The 26,778-nt window shown below is 42.9% G+C and overlaps 1 protein-coding gene and 1 pseudogene across 5 annotated transcripts in view; both read right to left on the bottom strand.

Annotated features, from left to right (window-relative positions):
* kcc (solute carrier family 12 member kcc) overlaps positions 1-26,778 on the bottom strand; it is a 731,707-nt gene that overhangs the window by 171,257 nt on the left and 533,672 nt on the right. For all 5 annotated transcript variants that reach the window (XM_076198824.1, XM_076198825.1, XM_076198828.1 and 2 more), the window contains 2 exons: positions 11,913-12,109; positions 10,889-11,050 (listed from right to left, as the gene is read on the bottom strand). In XM_076198824.1, the coding sequence (XP_076054939.1) occupies positions 10,889-11,050; positions 11,913-12,109 (359 nt within the window). The remainder of the gene's footprint in view (positions 1-10,888; positions 11,051-11,912; positions 12,110-26,778) is intronic.
* Positions 14,826-18,393, bottom strand: LOC143033505 (uncharacterized; annotated as a pseudogene).

The following is a 26,778-nucleotide window of genomic DNA, read 5'->3' as shown; positions in this document are numbered from 1 at the left end:
GCCTTATGGTACGAAGCACCTTAAGGTCCGAAAAATACGGTAAATGGCAAGCATACATCAAACTGAGAAATAAATACGTAGACATATGAAGAGAGAAAAAAAGAAACTATGAAAAAGATATAATAACAAAATGTAAAGATCAACCTAAACTATTTTACAGATATGTAAATGACAAACTAAAAGACAAACACGAAATAGTGAAACTGCGTGAGGGAAACCAAGAATACACAGAAGATATAGAAATGGCTGAAGTAATGACCAGACATTGCAATTGAAAGCTCACAATTGTGGGATGACAGTCACTAAGAAGGATCCCCTAAAATGAAAGAAATAACATTTGGTGACACAGAAAGAAATAAGGGACCAAATAAGGAAATTCAATGTCAGAAAGTCACATGAGCCAGACAGAATAGTGAACTGGTTAAAAGAATGCATAGACAAACTCACAGATAAAATACACAAAATAATTGACTTCTCACTCAAAGAAGGAAAAGTACCACAAAACTGGAAAAATGTTAATCTTGTACCAATATATAAGGGAGGAAATAAAGAAAATCTAACAAATTATAGACCGGTATCCCTTACAAGCACAATTGCAAAAATATGCGAAAGAGTTATATCAAATAAATGGACTAAACACTTGGAAGAGAACAAAATATAACCACCACCAATTTGGATTTAGAAGTGAAAGATCATGTACTACAAATTTGATACGCTTTTACTCAAGATTGCTAGACATAATACAAGATAGAGATGGCTGGGCAGATTGTGCCCTCCTGGACCTACAAAAGGCTTTTGACAAAGTACCACACAAAAAACTACTAAGAAATTTTGAAATAATAGGTGGAATACAAGGAAAATTATTAGAATGGATGAAAGACTTCTTGGAAGGAAGAAAAATGAGTGATACTTAAGAGAAAAGAACTCAAAATGGGTAAACATGATAAGTGGAGTCCCCCAAGGGTCTGTGTTGGCTCCAATAATGTTTGCTATTTATATAAACGACATGAAGGAATTGAATGCTATATAAACTTCTTTGCAGATGATGCAAAACTATTAAAGAGAGTAACGAAGAAGATTGCAAATTTTTTCAGGGAGACCTGGACAAAGTCTGGAATTGGAGTAAAAAGAATGAAGTGAATTTCAACATTAAAAAATGTAGTATAATGGAATTTAGAAAAAACTAAAATAGAATATCTGGTCAATACAAAATTGGAACAAAAGATGTTACAAAAGTAAACTCAGAAAGAGACCTAGGAGTAATCATTTCAAATGACATGACACCAGACAAACATGTAAACAAAATAGTTGGAGAAACCTACAACTTAATAAGATCAATGAAAGTGGCCTTTGACTACATGGATGAGGAAATGGTTAAGAAAATACTAGTTACACTGATAAGACCAAAATTAGAGTATGCAGCATCACTATGGACACCTAGTATTAAAAAAACAAAAAAAAACAAAAAAAATCAGAGCAGCGACAAAAATGGCACCTACACTCTCAAATTTGACAAACAAAGACTGGATAAATTACATCTATCAACACTGGAACAGAGAAGAGAAAGAGGTGATTTACTGACCATTTACAGAATTATGAAAGGGATGGAAGTTCTTGATAGAGACGACTTATTAAAAATGGGATAGAAGAGAAACAAGAGGACACAAGAAGCACAGTTACAGAAGAGATTTGAAAAAGAATAGCTTCCCACACAGAGTGATTGATGTCTGGAACAAACTAAATGGGGAAACAGTGAGTGCCAAAACTATACAAGATTTTAAGAACAAACTAGATGCAGAGAGATATGAAAACGGGTCACTACGAGCATAGCTCTGTCCCATAAAATACAACTTGGTAAATACATGCACAAACACTTCCTTTGTTAGTGAGGACAGTGTCCAGTAGATGGCACATGCATCAGACTTCAGCACTCCCGCCGATACCACCACCACTCAAAGTGTATTTACCTCTGCCAATCCACAACTTTGTGCTGTGTTACTCTGCATTTTTTTGCAGATATTTCTGTGACTAGGCATAGTTCAGACTTGTATTTTTCATCTTGCCTTCATGGGGTACTGTTACAACTTCTCAGGGGAAGAAAGTGACCTTATCTGAGAACCAGGAACTAGAACATAGAAAGCTAGAGGCCAATGGTATGGTGGCAAAAATGTGTCAAGAATATGGAGTGAAAGAAAAACAAAGTCTCAAAGTAGAGCAAGAGATGGGAGGTACAATTCAACATCAAGAAGTGCAGTAGAACTGAATTTGGAAGAAGCAAGAAGAGAATATCAAGACAGCATAAAATTGATGGAAAAGAAGTAAAGAAAGTAAATTCTGAAAGGGACCTAGGAGTAAGCATCACCAAAGACATGTCGCCAGATAAACATATAAATAAAATAGTCAGAGAAACATACAATTTGTTGAGATCAATAAAGGTGGCCTTTAAATACCTGGATAAGGAAATGATCAAGAAAATATTACAAACACTGATAAGGCCAAAACTGGAATATGCAGCACTGATATGGTCACCCAGTACAAAAAAGAATATAAGAAAATTAGAAAGAATACAAAGAACAATGGCAAAGATGGCCCCAACACTTTCAAACCTGACATATGAACAAAGACTGGTCAAACTAGAATTGCCAACCCTGGAACAAAGAAGAGAATGAGGGGACCTACTAACCATCTACAGAATTATGAAAGGAAAAGAATGCCTTGATAGAGAGGACTTATCAAAGTGAGACAGAGGAAAAACAAGAGGACATGCAATGAAACTCAAAAAGGATAACTACAGAAGAGACTTGAAAAAGAACAGCTTCCCACACAGAGTGATAGATATATGGGATAAATTGGATGAAGAAATAGTGTGTGCAAACACAATACAAGAGTGTAGGAACAAACTTGATCTTGCGAGATACAAAAAGGCTCAACATGAGCATAGCTCCCCTTCCCGTATAATACAACTAGGTAAATATGCAAGGCAAAGGATAAACTCATTGCTTCTTCTTTGAAATATAATGTGAATGCTGGTTCTACAGCATTCTCTGTTGGTGGAAGGAAGTGTCTGCAAGTTGCAAGATACAAATCTTGAGGAAACTGTGACAAAGTGGTTTATACAACAACGATCATATGGTAACAAAGTACGTGGTGTAGAAATTCAAAGTGCTGCCGCCAAGCTAGCAAGCATATGAGAATTGAGAACTTTGATGGTAGTGATGGGTAGTTATGGCAGTTTAGAAATTGCCACAGAATGTGTAATAAACTTGGGCATGGTGAAGCAGGCAGTGGATCTACACAGGAAGCAGCTTAATGATTTAATTTAGAATAAAGGGCTGCTAGTTTCCCAACTGTATAATGGGGATGAGACTGGATTGCTTTGGCAGTCATTGCCCAGGAATACCCAAGCTTTTAACCCCTTCCATACGGTGCCGCCTATGTAGGCGGCATGGGGAGCAAGTGGATACGCGAGGCTGCCATATCGGCGTCTTGATTATATTTATTGTAGGTGTCCCTGCGTAACTGACATACTCTCTAAACTGGCTTCATCACATTTTCTATGGTTATCAAAATTCACGGGTGAAAGAGAGAACGATCGATATAAGCGGTGACTATTTTTTATGATGCGAGTATTATGACGCAACATCGTACGTCTGGCACCTAATGCTGCCCGCGAGATTTTGGCACGGAGTGAAGTGGTTAAACATGAGAGTGCCTTACCTTGCCATAAAATAAGCAAAGAACATTTCTTGGTGTTGTGCTGTGTAAAGTCAGATGGCTTGCACCATCTGAAGTTTGTGGTGGTGGGCAGGTCAGCTCCCCCGCAAGTTTTGAAAGACTGCATGAACCATCTCCCAGTGCATTACTACAGATCCAAGAAGGCATGGTTCAACATGACAATCTTCAGTGACTGGTTCTTCACCCATTTCATACCTGCAGTGCATAAACACCAGGAAGATGTCCTCAAACTGCCTGCTGATGAGGTGAAGGCATTACTCATTTTAGATAATGCACCTGTTCACCTAAGAGGTGAGCAACTTGTATGTCAAGATGGGAAGATACAGTACATGTTTATGCCACCCAATGTTACCTCCCTGATCCAGCCCAATCAAGGGGTACTTGTATCCTGCAAGAAGTTATACCAATGCAGATGTTTAGATGAGGTACTTGTGGTGCTAGAAGAGGAAGATGATCAGCTCATGACACATGAGGAAAAGGAACAACTGCTAATATAAAAAACTACAACCTCCAATCAGCTATATTCAATTTTGCAGCTGCATGGAAATCAGTCAAAATTAACACCCTAGCCAATGCTGGGAAAAATCTTCTTTATGATACACAGGTAGATTATGATTGTGAAGGATTTGAGGCCAGGGATTTTCATCTTATCCTTCAAAGGGCAGGCAAAGGAAATCTGAAGATGATATAAGGTCCTGTTTAGAAGACACAAAGGGTGACCCTGGATACTAGATGATTACAGAAGAAGAATTAACTGATGACATTTTCACTGGTGACAGGAGATATGATAGGGATGAAGATGAACATGACAAACCATTGCCCATGAAACCCAAGCTCTCTGTTGTACATGAATCACTTGATAACCTCATCAACCACATTGATTTGTCTGCAGAAAGTGAGATCCAACAATAGTATCAACATTCTACAACCTTCTGGGAAATCATCATCCAGAAACATCAGCCAGGAAAACCACTCAAACCCAATTCATTCTTCAAGCCAGCTTGTTCCAGCTGTGCTGAAGCTGATGATGTCAGTGACCCATCTGCTGCTGAATTAGTCAGTTCTTAGTCACCTCAGCCTTCTAGAAGTGGTTATCAATAACCAGCCTTTTCTCAGTCAGTGGAGCATTACAGCTCTACAGACTCAGAATAAGTTATCATCTCCACCCACCTGCCACCTCCATCGACTACATAGATGAGGAGATGGTAAAAAAAATAGTTGTTACACTGATAAGACCTATATGCTGCAACACTGTAGGCACCTAGCACAAAGAACATAAGAAAATTAGAAAGAATCCAAAGAGCAGCGACAAAAATGGCACCTACACTGTCAAATCTGACATATGAACAAAGATTAAAGAAATTACATTTGTCAACACTGGAACAGAGAAGAGAGAGAGGCGATTTGTTGACCATTTTCAGAATTATGAAAGGGATGGAAATTCTCGCCAGAGATGACTTATTAAAGTGGGACAGAAGAGAAACAAGAGGACACGAAAAGAAACTAAAAAAAGACAGTTACAGAAGAGACCTGGGAAAAAAAAAAAAAAAAAATAGATAAATAAAATAAAATAAAAAGCTTCCCACACAGAGTGATTGATGTCTGGAACAAACTGCATGGAGAAACAGTGAATGCCAGAACTATACAAAATTTTAAGAATAAACTGGATGTGGAAAGATACAAAAATGGGTCACTACGAGCATAGCTCTCGTCCCGTAAAACACAACTAGGTAAATACATCAAACTCATCAATCATCTATGAAAGGTAAATGAAATCTATATCAAAATATTTTCTTTAATCCCACTGATTAAATATTTTAGTCTTTATATATACAGTATAAATGTATATTCATACATACTGTATATGTTTTCTATGATGTAACTATTATATGCAGTGTACAGTACAATGTATACTGTACAGTAGGTATCATATATTCCTATAAGTAGGCCTATCTGTTAAGGGAGCGTCACCAATGATCATTCGAAAAATTCTGGTACACGAGCGAATTTTACGTAAACATTTCAAAAGAATCTCTATGATGGTGGCAACATTCATACAAAGTTATACAACTGTATTTCGTTTCTCTTTTTTTATACAGCATAAAATAGATCAAATATTGGCAATCTCTGGCAACTCCATTGCATAAAAAACATTCTGTATATTGAAATAGTGTCAACATTTCTATAGCTATTTTGTTTTTTGCTACGGAATTGTTAATGGAGATATTTGGCAGCTCCTCCCACCAGCATACCCCACAAAGATAGTGGACAGGTCACCAGTACTCTGGAAAAGGTCAAAGTAAGGTGAAGTCGCTCCTGGCACTCTCACCATATGCAACAATTTTGATTCCTTGCTCTGTATTGTTGCTGTGATCATGGGAAAATTAAGAAGAAACATGAGTGAAATGGCAGAATATAAATAGGGCCTGTGAGTGCCTGAAATAGAAACAAAAAGGAAAAAGAAAGAGGAGAAAAGCAGCAAAGCTGCACTCAGCACTCCACAAGCATTTACTAGCCACACCCACCTTACACCTTCTCCACCCATGCCACACCACTGACCCTCAACTCCCACCTCATCAGCAAAGAAGAGAAAATTGAAGATTTGCTATACATCGCAACCATGAAACAAATGGTCGCAAAAATTTAAATCCCCTATCCTGTAAAGTTTATGTTTTTGTTCTTTCTGTTGTAATATCTTTGGTTGTTCTTTATGGACTTTTGTCTTTTTTGTTTCATTTTAAAGAAAACATAATGCTCTTTATTTTCCACAGTAAAAAATAAAATAAATTTAATTTTTTTTTAAATATTTTATTTATGAAACCTGAATTTTGCAGTATTTTTAATGAAAAATCAGAGGTATTAGTTTGAAAAAATGTATTCAATAAGATTTGTTTCCAAGACTCTAAGCTTTCATTTCATACCAAGCTGAATGATGTGGAAGGATTTTCCATTAAGTAATTAGAGCTTCACTAACTGCTCATTATATCTTCATTAAATATTCACTATGCCTTATATATATACATGGGACGCACACAACACCCTGAGGAATTACACACCTATGTAAGGGGTATTTATACCTATATTCATTAAACACATATTTGAGAAAAAGAAAAAAAGGAAAAAAAAACAAAAAAAAATCACCTCTGTAAAACAATGCGACACTCCCTTAAACTGGACAATCAGCTAAGATGGACACCCTTCCCTCCTATTAGTCTGTTTTAAAGAGGTTTGACTGTTAAATATTACATCATAAAAGTGTCTTACATACTCAGTAACTGGTACATCATCTCCAGACATAATTATCTCCAACATTTTATAAAAAAAGAAAAAAAAAAAAATATTAACATAACATGACTGTGTACATAACATGAAATACAGACCATAACACAACAAATTACATACATACAAAGGCTTTTTCCCCCTTACAAGGGTAGCAAAAAAAAAAAATAAATAAATAAAAAAAAATATTCTCATCCATTTCATCCCTAATACACTCCACTCCCCTCCACACTCTACCCTCCCTCTTATCTTGGCACCTCCTGGATGACGGGTCATCCCTGCATCTTGTCCACTGCACTGGGTCAGAGGCAGTGTTGCAAGACACAGCACATCCACAGCAAGGCCACTTCATAAAATTAGCAACCCCCCTCTCCATCCCCCCCATGCAGAAATGGGGAAGACAGGGAGAAATCCCTTTGGGCTGCATCAAATTTTTCTCACACAAACTACCTCACCCCCCATCCCCCACCCATTCCAACTCATGCATCACAACATCATCCATATACAACCATTCTCCATTCACCCGTCTTCTGTCCTCTCCCATCCTTCCTCAACAGACATTCCCCTCTTCCCTAAAGCCCCTTTTACCCCATCCATCCATCTCATCCTAGGTTGCTCCCTAATGTTCAATCCCTCCACATCTGCCTTCCATACCTCTTTTACTAGTCTTTCTTCACTCATTCTTTCCATGTGTCCAAACCATCCCAACACTCTTTCATCCACCATATCTCCCAACTCCCTTACCACACCTGTTCTCCTTCTCACCTCCTCATTTCTCACTCTACTCTAGCCTAGTAATCCCTATCATGATTCTCAGACACCTCATCTCAAACACATTCAAACTCCTTCTCTCTTCCTCTCTTATGTTCCATGTTTCTGCCCCATATAGTGCTGTTGGCTCAATCACTCCTTCATACAATCTCCTTTTAGCATCCATTCCTAAATGTCTATTTCTCACTACACTTTTTAATCCACCAAGGCACTTACTCGCTTCTCTCAATCTACATTCTACCTCCACCTCCACTCCTCCCTTTCCTGCCACATTCACACCCAAGTACCTAAAACTATCCACTTCCTCCAGTCTCCCTTAATGCTCACTTCCAGTCTGCTGCCACTTTCACCCCTTGTACATCTCATTGCCTTACTTTTACCCACATTTATCTTCAACTTTCTTCTTTCATACACTCTCCCAAACTCTGTCACTAACTTCCTCAATCCCTCTGATCCTGCTACAAACGCAGTGTCATCCGTAAACAACAGCTGGCTCACCTCCCACTTTTCTCCATTTTCTTTAACCATCTCCAATCCCTGACCCACCACCCTATCCATGTATAAGTTGAAGAGCCAGGGCAACATAACACATCCCTGATGAAGTCCCACCTTTACCTCGAACCACTCACACTCTCCATTTCTAATCCTGACGCACATTCTACCACTCTCGTAAAAACTCTTGACTGCTCCTAAAAGCTTTCCTCCTATCCCATATATCTGCAAAACCTCCCACAGTGCCTTCCTGTCTACCCTGTCATAAGCCTTTTCCAGATCCATAAAAGCCAAAAAAACATCCTTACCTTTTCCTATAGCTTTCTCACATATCTCCCTTACCACAAAAATCTGATCTACGCAACCTCTACCTGTCCTAAATCCACACTGTTTTTTACCAATTACTCCCTCTGTTCCTCTCCTAATCCTCTCAATCAAAATCCTCCCATAAGCCTTCCCAACTACACTTAACAAGCTAATCCCTCTGAAACTACTACACTCACACTTGTCCCCTTTTCCCTCCCCAGTCCTCTGGCACTCTCTTGTCTCAAACATTAAACAACCTCACCAGCCAGTCCACCATCACTGTACCTCCTTTCTTCAGACATTCTGCATGGCATCCATCCAGACCAGTTGTCTTACCTACTCTCATCATCTCAACAGCTGCCTTCACTTCATCCTTCCTTATTTCTCCTCCATTTTCCTCACTCATCACGGTCATTTTCTTAGCACTTCCCACTGCAACTACCTTTCCCTCTCTATCCTCCCTCATATTTAGCAACTCCCTAAAATACTATGCCCATCTTCCTCTCACTGCCTTATCTTCCATTATCATCTCTCCATCTACACCTTTTACCTTTTCTTCTCTACTTCATTCGCCTCCTCTTCCTCTCTTAATTTCTTTCCAAAACATCTTTTTATTACTTTCAAAATTTTCTGTCACAGTCTTACCCTATTTCTCATCTGCTCTTCTCTTTGCCTCCTTTATCTTGTGCTTTACTTCTCTTTACTTTGTACCTTTCATATGACTCCCTCGTCCTATTTTGTAACCAATCTGTGAAAGCTTGCTTCTTCTCTTCTACAGCCTTCTTTGTTTCCTCATTCCACCACTCACTCTTCCTTCTATTTCCTCCCATCCTTCTTGTTCCACACACCATCTTTGCACACCATGTGACTCCCTCCTTGAACTGTCCCCATTCCTCCTTCATTCCTCGCTCTACTCTATCTTTCACTCCCTCCCACTCCTCTCTCATCTTCTTCTTGTACTCCTCCTTTTCCTTCTCATTTAAGCAGTTCACTCTATAAACACCTCCCTACCTTTTGTCCTTTTCCTCTTTCTCCATCTATCCTCCACTCTCAACTTACCTTCCACTAAAAAAAATTATCTGATATTCCCCCACTCTCTCCCCTTAGAACATGTACATCCTTAACTCTTCCTATTATACTCCTATCTACCACTACATAGTCCATTAATGCTTTATCTACCACCCTTCCATCCACCACCCTCTCCCATGTGTATTTATGCTTGACTTTCTTCCTAAACACTGTATTTGCTATCATCAACTCTCTAGACACATCTCCACCATCAATTAACCACTACGATTCTTTCCTGGAACTCCACATTTCCCAACCACTTCATCAATTGGTTCTTTTCCTACCCTAGCATTAAGGTCTCCCAATACCACTGCATTGACATTCCTCCCTAATCCCTCTATGCACTCATTTAAATCTATCCAAAATGCCTCCCTTTCTTCTACACTCTTCTCACTACCATGCCCATAAGCACTTACAAAAACCCACATCTCCTTTCCCAGTTTCACCTTCATCCACATTAACCTTGAAGAAGAAACCTTATCTGCACTACATATTTACCTATCTCTTCACTTAGTAGTATAGCCACCCTTTCTCTCCCTCACCCTCTCTTCACTCCTGAGAACCTCCCAACTACACTCCCAAACTCACACTCACCCTTCCCTCACAATTTAGTTTCACTCAAAGCCAACACATCATCTTTCTTCTCACAAGCATACTACCTATATCTTCCCTTTCACTCTCATCTGTATCATATCCACACACATTAAAAGACCCAAACCTTAGGGTACTGGCTGTAAAACTCCTAGAACCTCTTATGCCTTTACTTTTTTTTTTTTTTTTTTTTTTTTTTTTTTTAGGAATGTCCCCTGTGGGGCTACAGGGAGAAGGATGCCTAGTCCCAATCCCTGTCCTGTTTTTTTTGCCTCTTACAATCCAAGTGGGAATACTTGGTGGCAGCATTCTTTTCTCCAACCACAGGGTAGGTGAAACATGGAAATGAATATTCAGAGAAATGTACAGGACAGCAACAAGGGGTTGGGGGACAGCATAACAGAGGGACAGTAGCAGTATAATAAAAGTGTCATAATTTCTCTGTGAGCAGAGTCCTCCTCTATCACAGACAAAATGTTGTGTGGCTCTGATCTGTAGGGGCACCCCATATAGACCCTAAAGTATCAACTACATGTCACTTTGTCACAACAACATGTAGCAACATGCAGCCAATACCCCAGACAGGGTATTAATTAATTACTGTAAAGTAATTGGAGCAAATAAATTCCAAGTTTATGGTACTTACCTGTGCAAGATGGGAAGAAAATGCCCACAAGGATTGTGAAGCTGGTTGTAATGTCAATAATAACTTGGTTGTATTTCTTGCCATCCAGTATCTGGTATTCTTCTGGACGAAAGGAACTGGAAACAACCCAACCTTCTTCTCCAAAATGACTGAAGAGGTTTCCTGTCAATCAAATACACACCATCATAATGTCATGCAGGATGATGGACACAGAAGCAGACATAATCCTTTTATCCCTACAATCATAATGTCATGCAAGATGATGTAAACTGAAGTAGACATAATCCTTCTAGCTCTACAATGGGCAGAATAAGCCATCAGCAGCCAAAGGATTAAAGCTTATCACAAGTCAAGTAATGGTTCCTCAGGGTCACACCTCCCTGAGGTGTGGATAATGTGTCCTTTTGTAGAGAATTGCTACTGAAGTTGGTGATAACTGCGTCCTCTTATCCTTTTTGGCAGTTCTTCAGCATCAGCAGAGATTTTACCCTAATCTTTCCTCGACTGGGATATGTAGTGAAAGTATGGTTCCCACACAAGGTGAAAAAACATAAGGAGGATCAAGAGAGTACTAAGAGCAACAACCAAAAGAATTTCCAGCCTTGCAAATAAGTCATGAAAGGAGACACAAAAAACATTATATATGCAATCATCAAAAGACTGAAGAGAGAGAGAGGGAGGCATGATTGCAGTGTTCAGATTATTAAAGGAATAATCTCTTGGTTTGTGATGGGAGAACATCTCAAGGTCATGGGAACAAGCTGAAAAAGACCACATGTCTAAAGGATGTAAAAAATAGTTTTCTGTATAGTGCATAAATTCCTATAATAGCCTAAAAGATGATGCAGCCAAAGCTGGAACCATACACAAATCTAAAACAGTGTATGATAACTGAAGAATGAGAGATGCAAGTGCAGCTCCATTTCTGTGTACTACAGTAATGTAAATAAATTGACACCACAAGCTGATCAACAGTAATGATAAAAACAACTCTGGTGCAAAAACACACTGAAAGGCTACTTACTGCTGAAATGGCCTGATGCTAGCCCAACGATGGCTGGACGCTCAGTAACATTGTTGGCTCTGAAGTATGGATCACAGTCATTTTCATCCATTGAAGCAGTTCCGTTGAATGTACAATATGTATTCCAAAGGTCACCACCTGGCTTCTTATCACATGACTCCACTTGTGATAATAATCTTGTTCCTAACACACACATCCTGTAAATAAAGGTTTGGAATTAGAGCAGTACCCCCAGTAAAACAACCATAGTCACCATATCAGCCCATAAATCACTCAGCAAAGAGAATTTCCTGAACTTTTTTGGGTGAGTGAAAGTAAGAAAAGTAGTACAATGTGGTCTGTGTCTTCTGTATGGTGGTTGTATCTGAGGCATTTAGTGTCTGTCACCTCAGCACTGGTGTACCAATACTATTCATACTTATTTTGGGAGTAATTTCTCTTCTACATTAACTTCTGGGGGAGTTTGGTGAAATACAGAATTTGAGAATCTATTAAAAAGAGTTTGTTTTGCAATCTGTGTGTAAATGTGTTTTATAATGAAGTGTTGCAGGGTACTGAGGTAAGCTGTTTTACAAAAACAGTAAGCTGCAGAAATTGTTTTCATGCTGAGTTTGGTGGGCTGTGCTTATGTGATATGAGATCATGCAAGGTGTGGCTGAATTCAAGAGCTCTAGCAGAGAGCTGTGTGCCTGTCATTCTCATGATATGAGCAGTATGTTAGGCTGGTTGAAGGCACGCTGATGGAGAAAGTGTTGGTTTTATTCAGCAATGAATTTGAGGACCAATGTTATGTTGCTCACTTCTAAGGACAAGAAAAGGGGAGGGGATGAGATGGCATGGGAGGCGATAACTTGTATTTACGTAATTGTAGTATACAGGAACGGAACAATGCTCATTGGGTCTTGTTTCCTATTCTCTAATTTTCTAACATACCTAGACTCAAATTCATGTATGGTTCCAACTTAATCTATATCTTTGATTTCCAATTTGAACTCGTGTATTGTTTGTGTTTGGGCTATATCACCTTCTAAACTATTTCACATATTTACACATCTATATGGAAAACTATATTTCTTCACATTCTTTCAACATGTGATCTTTCTTAATTTACTTCCATGACCTCTTAAAGCCCTCCCATCTATAATCAGATCTCTTCTATCAATGCAATCTATCCCCTTTAGTGACCTGAACACTGTAATCATGTCACCTCTTTCTTTTCGATCTTTCAAAGTTGGTAGACCCGGTACCTTTAGTCTTTCCTCATATGGTTTATCTGCCAGGCTGGGGACCAGTTTGTTGCGCTTTGTGTGGGGACCATAATACTGACGCTTATACCAGTCTTGGACATATCAGAGTTTCGATGAGTTTTTCATCATCTGTTCATCCATTCAGAAAGGCACTGTGGGAGGTTTTGCGGATAAACGGGATAGGAGGAAAGCTTCTAGGAGCTGTCAAGAGTTTTTATGAGAGTAGTAGAGCTTGTGTCAGGATTAGAAATGGAGAGAGTGAGTGGTTAAAGGTAAAGGTGGGACTTCGTCAAGGATGCGTTATGTCGCCCTGGCTGTTCAACTTATACTATACATGGATGGGGTAGTGCGAGAGGTAAATGAAAGGGTAATGGGTCAGGGATTGGAGATGGTTAAGGAAAATGGAGAAAAGTGGGAGGTGAGCCAGTTGTTGTTTGTGGACGACACTAGGCTTGTGGCAGGATCGGAGGAGGGATTGAGGAAGTTGGTGACAGAGTATGGGAGTGTGTGTGATAGAAGAAAGCTGAAGATAAATGTGGGTAAAAGTAAGGTGATGAGATGTACAAAGGGTGAAAGTGGCAGTAGTCTGGAGGAAGTAGATAGTTTTAGATACTTGGGTCCAAATGTGGCAGGAAAAGGTGGAGTTAAGGTGGAGGTAGAATGTAGATTGAAAGAAATGAGTAAATGCCTTGGTGGATTAAAAAGTGTAATGAGGGATAGACATTTGGGAATGGATGCTAAGAGGAGACTATATGAAGGAGTGATTGAGCCAACAGCACTATATGGGGAAGAAACATGGAACATAAGAGAGGAAGAGAGAAGGAGTTTGAATGTGTTTGAGATGAGGTGTCTGAGAAGTATGATGGGGGTTACTAGGCTAGATAGAGTGAGAAATGAGGAGGTGAGGAGGAGAACAGGGGTGGAAAGGGGGTTGGAAGATAGGGTTGATGAAAGAGTATTAGGATGGTTTGGACACATGGAAAGAATGAGTGAAGAAAGACTAGTAAAAGAGGTATGGAAGGCAGATGTGGAGGGAGTGAACATGAAGGGGCGTCCTAGGATGAGGTGGATGGATGGGGTGAAGGGGGCTTTGGGAAAGAGGGGAATGTCTGTTGAGGAAGGATGGGAGAGGACAGAAGACAGGGGTGAATGGAGAAAGGTTGTATATGGATGATGCTGTGATGCATGAGGTGGAGTGGGCGGTGGATTGGGGGGTGAGGTAGTATGTGTGAGCAAATTTTGACTCAGCCCGGAGGGATTTCTCCCCGTCTTCTCCTTTATGCATGGGGGGACGGAGAGGGGGGGGGGTCACCGATTTAATGAAGCAGACTTGCTGTGGATGTGCTGTGTCTTGTGACACTGCTTCTGACCCAGGGCAGTGGACAAGATGCAGGGATGACCCGTCATCCAGGAGGTGCTAAGATGAGAGGGAGGGTGGAGGGGTGTGGAGTGTATTTAGGGATGGAATGGGTGGGAATGATTTTATGCCTTTTCCTTTTTTGGCTACCTCCCTTGTAAGGGGGAAAAAGCCTTGGTACATGTATGTATGTATGTATGTATGTTCATCCATATAATGGAATGCCACTTCAATCTCCTACAGTAGTCCATATGTCTCCCACAATCCTGCTGATATGTCTGTCAGGTGACAGGATGTCCTTTATTAAGACTATCTTTCTACACTTTTGCTTTTGAAATGGGTTTGCTTTCCAAGGAATAGTTTAAGGATGTAAGTGTCTGCCACTGTAGACTGGAATGGGTATTCCAGGGGCGGTGTGATGACGAGTGTCTCCGCGGGCTGCGAGGGGGCGTGTGTTTCGCATGACGTGCAGGATGCCCTGTAGTGCTGCAGGTCTCCCTCCATTCCGGACCAGTATACGCATTGCCTTGCCCTCCGCAGCATCGAGTCGAGCCCCTGGTGCCCGGCGTGTAAGTTCGCAGCCACCTGTGGGCGGAGGGGCTCTGGGATCACGAGGCGTACACACCCCTGTTCGAATGTGTACGTCACCAGGTCCTGGATAACTGCCAGCCTGTCTCTTACGTCATAGAACGGGCGCAGGCAGGTCACCTCTTGTGATTAGTGTTGGTGCCAGTCCGCGGCCAGCACTTTGGCCAGCAGTAGTTGGTACACGGGGTCGTCGGTGGCGAGCTTTCTCACCACTGACTCATCCAAGATGTGATCCTCGTACCCGGCTGTGGCAATCACCGCAGCTGCAACTGCTTCGGCGAGGTCTTCGTCCAGGTCCGCATCAGCGTCCGATGAGGGGTTTCTGAGAGCCGGGTACCTGGATAGAAAGTCCGCCGCGGCGTTTCTCTTCCCGGGCAGGTATTTGACCTGGAAGCGGTACTGCAACGTTCGCTCCTTTAGCCGGAAGAGACGCGGGTTGACCACCTCTGACAGAGCTCTGTCCCCCAAGAGCTTGGTGAGGGGGCGGTGGTCGGTGACAATTGTGAGGTTCGGGCATCCCAGCAAGAACAGCCTGGCTTTCTGGAGGCACCACGCCACGGCTAAAGCTTCTCCCTCTACTGCGGCGTAGCCAGCCTCAGCAGCAGTGAGGTGGCGGCTGCCGCACAGGGCCAGGCGCCAGCCCGCCTTGCAGCAGAAAGGGGCAACCGCGGATGAGCAGTGGCAGTACTGCTGCAGGATGACGAATCCGATACCTTCCCTGCTCCAGTCCGTGATGGCTATTGTCGGGCGTGTCTTGTCGTAGTACGCCAGGCCGTCCTTGGCCAGCTGCCATATGGTGTCCTGGGCTCGACGAAACTTTTTTTGTAGTTGCTCGTCCCAATATACCGATCTGCCACATGCTTTTTTCAGGAGCTCCCTAAAGTCGTTCATGATTGGGGCCGTGGTGAGGAAGGGGGCGAGCTGGTTCACGAACCCGTACCACGACCTGATGTCCGCGATGGAGGGCTTGTCTGGCATGCTGAAGTTCTTGATGGCCGCGAGGCGTTCATTCGTGGGCTTATATTCGTCCCAGCCCAGACGGAAGCCCACGAAATCGACTTCCCTTCGAGCGAACTAAAATTTCTCCGGCTTCAGCGTAATCCCCTTGGCTGCACATGTCGACCGGAACTCGTAAGTGTGCCAGAAAGCCTCCTCGATGCTGCTGTCGTAGAGGAGGGTATCGTCGACACACTTGTACTTCCTCGTAATGCCCTGAATGGCATCGTCAAAACGCTTGGTATACGCGTCGCCGGCGGAGCAGTGGCCCATGGGAGTGCGGCAGTACCTGAACCTTCCCCATGGGGTGATGAAGGTGGTGAGACTGCGGCTCTCCTTGTCCAGTTCAACTTGGTGGTACCCCCGATAGGCGTCTGCTACTGTCTTGAAGGAGTGCTTGGGGACTCCAGAAACCATGTCAAAGGGAGCGGGGGTGTTGTGCGTCTCCCTTCGGCACGCGGCGTTGAGGCGCTGATAGTCCACAGTGCGCCGAGGTTGGCCAGACTTCTTGGGCACCACCACCATCCGGGTGCACCACTCCGTGGGCTCCCCTGCTGGGACGGGCTCGATGACGCCCCGCCTGATGTCTTCTTCTAGCTGGGCCTTCACCTCGTCCTCCCAGTGCCTCGGCACCGACGCCGGTCTGTGGCAGGCGTGGGGGATGGCGTCGGGTGCCAGGTGGATGTGGTGGGGCTCGCCCTCCATCACCGGCAGAGGACTCCTGGTGGTATTGAAGGTTGTGGCCGAAAAGTGTTGTAGCAGCCACTCCTCCAGCCGTTTCGCGTGCTCCTCATGTGGCGGGAATGGTATTGTCGCAGGCCTCACAGGTGGCTGACCGAACTCAGGAACTGTACTTTCTGCCGTCAGCGCCCGCACCGCCGGCCGGGAGTGGTGGGGGAAGCTGGCGGGCACTAATCCCAGCTCTTGGCACGCGCTGAGCGACAAGAACAGTGACTTAGCAGAGGGTATGATGTATATGTCTTGCTCTGCTGCAAGGCCGCCCAAGGATATGGTGTACCGGCACGATCCGAGGCATTGTAGTGGCAGGTCCGCAACGTCCCGCAAGGCCGCCTGCCCCCGCAGCTGCGCGGGTCTAATGCGCCTGGACAGCAAAGCCTCCCCGGCGACGCACACCTGGGCGCCGGTGTCTGCGACAGCCGCGGTGCGGTGCCTGGCTCCCCCTCCATGCGTCACTGTTACCTCCACGGTGGGTTGGCGGGTTACCTGTGTGCCTGCTATTGTCACGGAGCCCGAGATGGCGTTGGCAGGCGTGGCGTTGTTGGGGCGCTTCGAGCTCCTGCAGCACCTCTTGAAGTGGCCCCGTTTCTTGCATCCGACACAGTAAGCTTCCCTGGCCGGGCAAGAAGCTCTGTCCAGGGCGTGTGTGGTACCACAGTTCCAGCAGGTACGCGAGGGCTGCGCCTTGCCATCCGTGGTGGCCGCAACGTCAGGCGGGCAGTCCTCGTCTTCCATAACTTGTGAGGTGCCAGCCGCACGACCGGGTTCCCGCCATGAGCTTCCGTCCATGGCGTGCCGGCGAGCCGCCTCGTACGCGGAACATATGGCCCTAAGGGCGTCAACGCTGTCTGTAGAATCGCACATTTGATACACCTGCTGTTTCAGCACCGTGTCACGCAGTCCTACCGTAAGCTTTTTCAGGAGCAGGTACTCTGAGAGGTTGCAATTGCACTGGGGACACTGAAACGCGTAGTCGTTAGCTTTCTGAGCACCCCTTATGAAATAGTCACTGACGCACTCGTCCTGCCCCTGGGAAACATTAAAGAACTCGGCCCACTGTACCGCTTTGTTCGAGGAGCGGAGCACTAACTTACCTATGGCGTCTAACGACTCCTGTTGTGTTAGGGCGCCCCACTCGGCGAGGGTGAACCTGGCGTCCACTGCGCGCTGCAGTAATGGAGTACAGAGGAGCCTGATGTGGTGGACCGCATCCTGTTGTGGCCATTTGCATAGAAGGAGCCAGCATTCCATTGACCGTCTCCAAGACCTGAAGGCTGCCGGCGTCATTTCCAGGTCACATTTCTCAGGAGCAGCCGAGGGGGGCACCCGAGAGGTGGGTGATGTGTTGCTGTGGGCGCCAAGAGCCGCCATGTTGGCCTGTAGCGTGGTGATGGCCTGCTGCTGTTCGGTGATGGTCAGCCTCGCTTGCTGCAGCAGCGGCATGAGGCCGCGAGGAACCGCTGGCGTCGAGCGTGGGGACCGGCGAGGTGGGGGCATCTTGAGCAATCGTAGGTACTTGAGAACTCACTGCGCCATGTTAGGTCTTCATTTTATTGTTAGGGTACAGCAACTGCCCAGGTAATGTCTAGTCTAGTCTAAGTAATTTGGGAGTGAAGCTCCCACGGGCTTTGGATGTGAGCCCGTTTGGAGGGTGATTGTACATATGAGTGTGTGTGGGCCCAACCACACACACTCATACATTCACAAGATGTGCACACGTATATGAAATGCGCATGCACATCTCAGTGAATGCACCCTTCTCAATATAGCTGAGTACGGATACATATTTATATAACTGGTGACATCTAATAAGCATATATAATTGTAAAGAAAAGAGGGGGTGATTCAATGTATGAGCTCATACATACATTAGATGTGCATACGTATGCAATATACGTATGCACATCGCTATGAATTCACCCTTCCGGACAGTAGAAATATATGTGTAAAAATTAAAGGGGGGGTGATTCAATGTATGAGTGTGTGGCCTTGGTCACACACACTCACACATACATTAGATGTGCATACGTATGCAATATATGTACGTATGCACATCGCTATGAATTCACCCTGCCGGACAGAGTAGAGACATACTGTATATATATATATATATATAAATTAAAGGGGGGGGGGCTGACACTCCACCAGCTGACGCAGTTCAAATGGACTTAAGTGGCTGCATAGGCGGCGCACAAGACCCTCAGATGTTGTCAGAGGCCCTCTCCTCAGAAAAGCAGTTGTGGGGCAATGCTCGAGGTAGTGGTCAAGGGTGGCTTCAGGGTGGCGGCAATGTTGGCATCTTCTTTCTTCGATCGTGGGGTTGGTCTTGATTTGCCAGATACAACGGTCCTCCAGCCGCAGACGGAAAAGCAGAGTTTCCACATTTTCTAGGTGTTGAGCGAGGAAGTACAACCCAGGTAATGCCCGCGCGCCTACTTATATACGTGGCGCCGAGGGAAAACCTATTGTACCTATCCAATAACTACAAATTCGGAGCCTCCCGTCCTCAGATGTCAGAGGGAACATAAATCAAGATGATGACTCGAAGTAGGGCCCTCAACTCTCAGTCCCCCACGCTTACATGTTTTAGATGTGTAGTAGTGAATATATTGTGAGCCTTCTTCACACAAAAACAAAGAAACGGGTAAATTGTGTGGAGCTGGGTAAATAGTGATAGGATAGGTTACACTGGTACACATTGGTACCTGTGCCATGGCACTGGTGTTGTACGGCTGTAGTATAAATGGAGGTGAGGGCATTCTTGGGCTTTCCTGATTACCGTGCTTGCACTCTGTTCACACTGACTTCATTGTAAGTTAAAAGCAAATTGTAATTTATGTACATATTAAATTAGGAAATTGCGCTCCACTATTTTCTTAACCCCAGTGAGATTTAATTGACCCAAAAAAGGCTAAATAGTTCTAGAACCTGGATTGCAAGGACTGCTTGAATCATGGTTTATGATTCAATGTACCAACTCAAATACAGGACCTAGTTTGTGACATATAAATGGGGATAAGAGGGTGGAGGGGAGTGGAGTATGTAAAGGATGGAATGGGTGGGAGTGATTTATACCTCTGGCTTTTTTTTTTTTTTTTTTTTTTGCTACCTCCCTTGTAAGGGGGAAAAAGTCTTTGATATATGTATGTATCCATTCCCACCCATTCCATCCCCACATACTCCACTCCAATTCACCCCTCCCTCCCTCTTATCTTGGCTCCTGCTGGATGACAGTTCATCCCTACATCTCACCCACTGCTAGGGTAAGAAGCAATGTATTAGCAAGACACAGCACATCTACAGCAAGGCTGCTTTATTTAATTGGGGACCCCCTTCCTCTCTGTCCCCTCATGCAGAAAAAGAGAGGACTGGGAGAAATCCCTTCAGGCTGAATATAAATATCATTCACACACACTACTAACCCATCACCAAGCCACTCCCTTCCATGCATTACAGCATCATCTATACACAACAATTCTCCACTCATCCCTATCTTCTGTCTTCTCCCTTCTTTTCTCAACAGACATTCCCCTCTTTTCCAATGCCCCTTTTACCACATTCATCTCATCCTTGGTCACCCGTCATGTTCATTCCACCCATCTCTGCTTTCCACACCTCTTTTACTAATCTTTCTTCACCCATTCTTTTTATGTGTCCAAACCATCCCAATACTCTTTAATCAATCCTATCTCCAAACTCTCTTTTCACCCCTGCTCTTATCACCTCATTTCTCACACTATCCAACCTAATAACCCCTATCATACTTCTCAGGCAGAAGGGGACGGATGGGCAGATTGTGCCTTCTTAGATTTACAAAAAGCATTTGACAAAGTACCACACAAAAAGCTACTAAGAAAAACTGAAACAATAGGTGGAGTACAAGGAGAGTTATTGGAATGAATGAAAGATTTCATGAACGGGAGAAAAATGAGGGTGGTACTCAAAGACAAGAACTTGAACTGGGAAGAAATGATAAATGGAGCCCCACAAGGTTCTGTATTGGCTCCGATAATGTTTGCCATATATATAAATGACATAGTTGAAGGTGTGGAATGTTATATGAACTTCTTTGTAGATGATGCAAAACTACTAAAGAGAGTAAGTACAGAGGAAGATTGCAAATCACTACAAAAAGACCTGGACAAAGTCTGGAAATGGAGTCAGAAGTGTGTAATGGTGACATACTTCTTGTGTGTCGTATATACATGTTTGCAGTGTTGTTTATTTCTTGCTATATATTTATTATTTTATATTTCTGTGAGCATTTTTTTTGTAATTGCAAATGTGATTCATGTATGCTTTTCGCGCCAACTCAAGGGTTGGCGTGGGGCAGTCTTGTTCTCGCTTCCTAAGTGTACGCACGTTGTTTGTGCTGTGAAATATTTAAACAATTGAACTTATGGTTTCATTTAAAGCCACCCTAATACATTTTGGTGGCAGCATAAAAACAATTATTGTGTGAACTTTCTGTACATTCATATGTACTTTATATTTCAATAGTCTTCCAAACTCAATTTGAGTTTTGCAATGTTGTGAACTTTGGAGCCAGCCGGCATTTTGCACGAGTATATATATTTTTTTTTCTTTGTCTTCCTTTTTAGTTTTCTAGGATTACAGGATTTAATAACTTTTAAGAAGTGATGGTGCTAAGGAACAGTGTGTTGCTAAGGAACAGTGTATTGGCAAGGTCCGCCACGTGATTTTATTGAAAGACGAATGCTTCGTGGTTCTTCGTGTTCTGGCTTCGTTTGAACTTTTGTTTATCGTCATCGTCTTCAGCATTGGTGGAACACTTGCCTATGGTTACTATATTTATGACGATTAACTTGGAGACTGGATGAGGACGGATTACTGTTCATGCCTAGACTGAATGAAGAATTGTCCTGCGTGATAGCCGGTTTCACGTTGCCTCCGACCAGGTATTTTCCATCGTTTATCAATATTTTGCATTTACATATATTTTCCTGTAGTAAGCATTCCAGTAATCTTCTTTTGAGATTTTGTGATAAATTTTTGTATAAATTTCATATATTCATAGCCAGGCGTGTTGTCTTGGCTGCCATGTTTGTTTCCTCCGTGATGTCATTTCATTGACGGTCACGTTTTCTTTGGTTGTAAGAAAACTGGTGTTATTGTTTATTTTTTTTTATTATTTTTTTTTTGGGGGGGGGGTATTTCCTGTGTATTTACCTAGTTGTATTTTGCGGGAAGGGGAGCTATGCTCGTGGTGTCCCACCTTTGTATTTCGCAGTGTCTAATTTGCTTTTAAACTCATGAATGGTTTTTGCACATACTATTTCATTATCCAGTTTGTTCCAATTGTCCAATACTCTATGTGGAAAACTGTTTTTCTTCAGTTCTCTTCTGTAGCTATGTTTTTTCTATTTTCTTTCCATGTCCTCTTGTGTTTCTCTTGTCCCAGTTTAGTAAGTCCTCTCTATCAAGTATCTCTGTGCCTTTCATGATTCTGTAGATGGTCAGTAGGTCACCTCTCTCTCTTCTTTGCTCCAGCGTCGGTAACTCCAGTTTAGCCAATCTCTCCTCATATGATAGGTTGTGTTGGACATTGTTTTATGACCATCAGCCTAGATGGATTAATTTTTCCTGTAAAGGGGCTTGTGTTTTTGTAAAGCGGTCGCAATAATTAATGTATAATTTTTCTGTTTTTCTCGTCAATGTTATTACGTAGTGGAGTGCAGTTACCTTGCCCCCCTTCTAATATGTCTAAGCCAAAGGTACCATCTTTTATTAGTCCCCAAATACCATCTGAAACAATGGCACGTCACTTGACCTTATTACATCAGGATCCCTCTGTTATTAAATTCTCAGGCCAAGATCCTCATTATAAGACTGATTTTATTCACCAATGCGAGGATGCTATAGAGAACTCCAATGTTTTGACTGGGCCTGAAAAGATCTCCTTTGTGAGGTCCCAGCTTGTGCTACATTCTCTGGCATCTGAGTTGCTGTCTGCATTGTGCTTAGATCCCAAGTCTTTGGATTATAATTATGACATCTTTAAGTCTAATTTCATTAAACTTTTTTCAGATACCCCTGGTGGCAATTCTTTCCAATGGTGTTTCAAACTGGCTGATACCCTCATATCCCGACTGGGTACTCGACTATAGGCGTGCACAAGCTCAGGCCTGTATAATTGTTGTTGATGCATTAGATTCACTCTCACATTCAGACTGGGTAGATAATGGCACTATCACTCGAGGTAGGTTTCACCTTATTTTGGAATTTTTTATGTATATCCTTTTTCTGGTGTCTTTTGAGACTCTACTGTCTTTTGCAACAAGGCTTTCCTGTAACCTAGGGGAAGTGCCTTCCAGTTCTTTTATGTATTCTTGTATTTGTATACAGTTCTTTTATATATTCTTGTATTTGTATACAATTTTTGTGTATATTTCTTGTACTTGTATCCATTTCCTTTTGTGTATCTCTTGTTTTGTGTATGTATTGCATTTATGTCATGTAATTATATGTGTTATGTTAATGTATAGGGTGTGTTGATGAGCCAATTTCTTTCTACACTTTTGTCATTCCCCTGGGGTGTGTGTGGAGTCAGATGTATATGTTGTCCATTTTGTCTTGTTGTGGTCAATTGTTTTTCTTGTTTGCTCAGTGGGGTCATTGAGTGGTGGTGGCCGAGCAATGTAATGGTGACATACTTCTTGTGTGTTGTATATACATGTTTGCAGTGTTGTTTATTTATTGCTATATACTATTTATTATTGTATATTTCTGTGAGCATTTTTTTGTAATCGCAAATGCGATTCATGTATGCATTTCGCGCCAACTCAAGGGTTGGTGTGGGGCAGTCTTGTTCTCACTTCCTAAGTGTACGCACGTTGTTTGCGCTGTGAAATATTTACTTTAAACAATTGAACTTATGGTTTCATTTAAAACCACCCTAATACAAGTGTAAAGTGAATTTCAGTCTGCTTCATGACCTCAGCTAGAGAGCTTGTTTTCTGCAGAGACACCAGCTAGCGAATACCTGTGAAATACCTCCAAATAGTGTAAAGTGATTGTGTTGTGTTTTTGTAATTGTATACATATAGCGCTATACAGTTACAGATATAAGATAAAGTGTAGTGTTCTATTAATTTAGAATCAAAACGGTATTCTGTTGCTGTACTCCAAAGGTAGAAGTAATAGTATAAGGTAACAAGAGTAAGCTTCTTGTATCTAGTTTATTTAGAGACCGCTTTGGTTTCTTTTGTTGATTTATATTTTCTCTTTGCCATTTGTATTGCTGAAAGAGGAGCAAAATGGCTTGTTGTTGTGTGAACCAGGAGGACCATCTCAGGATGTGTGAGGAGGAAATTCATCTTCTCAGGAGTGTGTTCTGGGAGAAGAGTGAATCCTCCCCACAACCAAAAGAGCATTCCACTTCTTCCCCTTCTGCCACTGCCGTGAGCGAGTGGCGCTCCATGGGGTCCCGTTTGTTGAGCCCGCATTCAGTAAGCAGGTACCCTGTGGAGTAGCCACTGGCTCTAGCCAATCGTTTTACTCTGCTGGAGGATGAAATGGCTGAAAATCAGGAGTTCTTGGTGGTGGGGAACTCCATGGTGCAAGGCTATGATGACATCCTGCAGTGGAACTAAATGACGTTGCAAGCTTGTATGTCAACTGGGCCGTGGGATCACCAATTGTACCCAGACCATCAGGGAGCATAGACAGATGAACATGGTTACGATTGTTCAAATGGGAAGTAACGATGTGGGTAGGGTGAGATCAGAGGAACTTGTTCAGAATAACAAGGTATTCCTTCGGGTGATGAAGGAACATGGGACCCATCACATAATCTGTGGGATCCTCCCGAGGATCTACGCAGGCTCGTGTTGGAACAGTAGAGCCATAGGGATCAATAAGAGGATATCACGATTGTGCACGCAACTGGGATACGCTTTCTTGATCCTTGGTATTGGACAATTGGAAGGGGAAATAGAGTGTACTGGGGAAAACAGAGTAGAGTTTAGCAATAATGTAGAACAATATGTCAGTATAGGACAAAATAAAACTTTAAGATATAATGTCAGTAGAGGACAAAATATCATGATGGGATGTAATGACAGTGGAGGACAAAAGATCACAATGGGATGTAATGATAGTGGAGGACAAAATATCATGATGGGATGTAATGATAGTACATACATACATATACCAAAGGCTTTTTCCCCCTACATGAGGGGTAGCCAAAAAGAAAATGGCATAGAAACCACTCCCACCCATTCCATTTCCTATATATTCCACTCCCCTCCACCCTCCTCCCTCCCTCTTATCTTGGCACCTCCTGGATGACAGGTCATCCCTGCATCCTCTCCACTGCCCTGGGTCAAAAGCAGTGTCGCAAGACACAGCACATCCACAGCAAGGCTGTTTCATAAATTCGGCGACCACCCCTCTTTGTCCCTTGGCACCACCTGGATGATGGGTCATCCCTGCATCTTGTCCACTGCCCTGGGTCAGAAGCAGTGTCACAAGACACAGCACATCCACAGCAAGGCTGCTTCATTAAATCGGTGGCGCCTCCTCTCTGTCCCCTCATGCAGAAAAGAAGAAGACAGGGAGAAATCCCTTCGGGCTGCATCAAATTATTTCTCATATATGCTCCCTCACCCCCCAATCCCCCCCACACTCCCCCCTCATGCATCATAGCATCATCCATATACAACCATTCTCCATTCACCCCTATCTTCTGTCCTCTCCCATCTTTCCTCAACAGACATTCCCCTCTTTCCCAAAGCCCCTTTTACCCCACCCATCCATCTCATCCTAGGTCGACCCCTCATGTTCACTCCTTCCAACTTTGCCTTCCACACCCTCTTTTACTAGTCTTTCTTCACTCATTCTTTCCACGTGTCCAAACCATCCCAATACTCTTTCATCAACCCTATCTCCCAACTCCCTTTCCACCTCCATACTCCTCCTCACCTCATTTCTCACTCTATCCAGCCTAGTAACCCCTATCATACTTGTCAGACACCTCATCTCACATACATTCACTCCTTCTATGTTTCATGTTTCTGCCCGTACAGTGCTTTCATACAATCTCCTTTTAGCATCCATTCCCAAATGTCTATTTCTCATTACACTTTTTAATCCTCCAAGATATTTACTCACTTCTCTCAATCTACATTCTACCTCCACCTCCACTCCTTTTCCTGCCACGTTTGCACCCAAGTATCTAAAACTATCCACTTCTTCCAATTTCTCTCCCTTAATACTCACTTCCAATCTGCTGCCATTTTCTCCCCTTGTACATCTCATCACCTTACTTTTGCCCACATTTATCTTCAACTTCCTTCTTCCGCACACTTTCCCAAACTCTGTCACTCACTTCCTCAATCCCTCCTCTGATCCTGCTACAAGTGCAGTGTCATCAGCAAACAACAACTGGTTTATCTCCCACTTTTCTCCATTTCCTTTAACCATATCCAATCCCTACCCATTACCTTTGCATTTACCTCCCATAATACAACAAAATACCAGCAATACGCAAAGTACTGGAAATGGGCAATAGTGAAAAAAGGCCATCCTTAACTATTCCTTGGGAAGCGAATACAAAAGCAAAAGAGATAGGAATACATGGGAGTCTTGATAAAAGAAAACCTGTCACCTGACAAACATATCAGCAGGATTGTGGGAGAGACATATGGACTACTGTAAAACATTAAAGTGGATTCCATCATATGAAAGGTTATGAAAAAACTCATTGAAACCCTGATATGTCCAAGACATATGCATCAGTAGTATGGTCCCCACACAGAGTGAAGGATATAAGCAAGGTTGAGAGAATACAAAGGGTAGCAACCATACTGGTCCCCAGCCTGGCAGATAAACTATATGAGGAAAGACTAAAGGTACTGGGTCTGCCAACCTTGATAGATTGAAGAGAAAGAGGTGACATGATTATAGTGCTCCCCCTTTG

The sequence above is a fragment of the Oratosquilla oratoria genome, chromosome 15 (genome assembly GCF_046742065.1).
Source record: "Oratosquilla oratoria isolate Oo_2021 chromosome 15, ASM4674206v1, whole genome shotgun sequence".
Lineage (NCBI taxonomy): Eukaryota > Metazoa > Arthropoda > Malacostraca > Stomatopoda > Squillidae > Oratosquilla > Oratosquilla oratoria.
This window is presented reverse-complemented; position numbering and strand designations above follow the sequence as displayed.